Raw genomic sequence first — 2,095 nt, forward strand, 5'->3', positions numbered from 1 at the left:
ATTTCACTATTTTGGTTTTTAATTATTTCTTCCACAAATTGGTTTATTTTCTGCATTGTTAGGCTTACCTAGTTGTAGAGACTAGGTGTCGTCACGATGGTTCACGGAGGGCGAACTGGGGTTGTGACAATAATTCAAGCTCATACACTATAATATATACTCTTTAGTCCTATTCATAGCTCCCTGTGAAAAATCAACCTTGACTCCTTGTTGGGTATTACTATTACATCGACTGTTTTACAACCTTAAATAAAGGTGTGACTTAGATGAGATCAGCAGTCTAGACAGAAGAGTTATGCCGACATGAAGGTCCTTGATGTGTCTTACATAATTGGGGAGAAGGTTCTGCTGAAAGTTTCACCCATGAAGGGTGTCATGAGATTTAGGAAGAAGGGCAAGTTGAGCCCTCAGTTTATTGGGTCGTTTAAGGTGCTTTGGAGGATTGAAGAGGTGGTTTACGAGCTTGCCTTGCCACCTAGTTTGTCGAGTGTGCATCCAGTATTTCATGTTTCTATGCTCCAGAAGTATATCAGCGATCCATCTCAGGTTTTGGATTTCAGCACGGTTCAGTTGGATGGTGATTTGACTTATAATGTGGAGCCGGTGGCTATTTTAGATCAGCATGTTCGAAAGTTGAGGTCAAAGGATATAGCTTCAGTGAAGGTGCAGTGGAGAGTTTAGCCCGTGGAGGAGGCTACTTGGGAGACCGAGCGGGAGATGCGGAGCAGACATCCACACCTATTTGTGACTCCAGGTATGTTTAAGAGGGGTAGGATGTAACGACCTGGCCGGTCGTTTCGAGAGTTGTAGCTTTGTTCCCTTATTTTTCTGCTTCTTTTATGCTCTACAACTGTTATATGATGTACCGAGTTGGTTGGTTCAGGTTCAGAGAGATTTTAGAGTGAATTGAGACAATTAGTCTCATAATTGAAAGCTTAAGTCGGAATAGTTAACTTATGTGTAAACGACATCGAATTTGAAGTTTGATGGCTCCGTTAGCTCCGTTAGGTGATTTTGGACTTAGAATCGTGTATGGATTGTGATTTGGATATTCGTAGTAGAATTAGGCTTGAAATGACGAAAGTTGGAACTTTTGGAAAGTTTGATCGGGAGTGGACTTTTTGATATCGGGGTCGGATTGGATTTTCAGAAGTTAGAATAGGTTTGTGGTATCATTTATGACTTGTGTGCAAAATTTGAGGTCAATTGGACATGATTTGATAGGTTTTGACGTCGTTTGTAGAATTTTGGAAATTTCAAAGTTCATTAGGCTTGAATCTGTGTGCAATTCGTGTTTTTGATGTTATTTGAGGCGGTTTGAGGATTCGAATAAGTTTGTATCTTGATTTAGGACTTGTTGGCATGTTTGGTTGAGGCCCCAAGGGCCTCGCGTTGATTTCGGAGAGTTAATGGACTTGGAGGTTGATTTGAGGAACTGCTGAAGTTTGGACTCAGCTGGTGTGATCGCATTTGCGAGGGTTTTGGCCGCAGGTGCGGCAGGTGGAGCGCAGGTGAGGAATTGATGGAGGTCAGTAGAGGCCGCATGTGCGATGGTTTTTCCGCACCTGCGATTGCGCAGATGCGGACCAGTGGTTGGAGGAGCGAAGACAGCTGGGGTTAGTGGTTTTCGCAGAAGTGCTTGTTTTTCCACACAAGCGGATGCGCGGGTGCGGAAATACCTGGGCAGAACCAATATAAGCGAGTTTCCTAGATTTTTGGTCATTCTAACATTTTGAGCTCGAATTTTGGAGGTTTTTGAGAGGGTTTTTGAAGAGATTGTATTAGTTTTTCTTCAATAATTATATTTCCCCACTGATTTTCCACCTAGTTGGTGTGTTTTTGAGGTGAAATTTGGGGGTCTGAGGCTAGAGATTTAGAGGGTTGATTTTGGGGGTTTGAGTGGTGAAATGATGTCGGATTTTGATAAATTTGGTATGGCTAGACTTGTGAGTGAATGAGATTTCAGGTTTTGTGGCTTTTGTTAGTTTTTGAGACGTGGGCCCGGGATCGGCTTTTGGCCAATTTCGGATTTTAGCTTAGAATTTCATATTTTTCTGGTGAAATTGATTCCTTTATCCCATATTGATTGTATTGT

General features: G+C 42.1%; 1 protein-coding gene across 1 annotated transcript; it reads left to right on the plus strand.

Annotated features, from left to right (window-relative positions):
* Positions 1–303: 303 nt before the first annotated feature.
* LOC138873079 (uncharacterized) lies at positions 304–681 on the plus strand. The gene has a single exon (XM_070151516.1). It carries the CDS (start codon positions 304–306, stop codon positions 679–681), a length of 378 nt encoding a protein of 125 aa, XP_070007617.1.
* The last annotated feature ends 1,414 nt before the right edge of the window (positions 682–2,095 follow it).

This window comes from Nicotiana sylvestris, chromosome 7 (genome assembly GCF_000393655.2).
Source record: "Nicotiana sylvestris chromosome 7, ASM39365v2, whole genome shotgun sequence".
NCBI classification, from domain to species: domain Eukaryota; kingdom Viridiplantae; phylum Streptophyta; class Magnoliopsida; order Solanales; family Solanaceae; genus Nicotiana; species Nicotiana sylvestris.

What these genes read in the sequence shown, in the direction of transcription:
- LOC138873079 (XM_070151516.1), top strand. Translation starts at nt 304, where the DNA reads ATGAAGGTCCTTGATGTGTCTTACATAATTGGGGAGAAGGTTCTGCTG.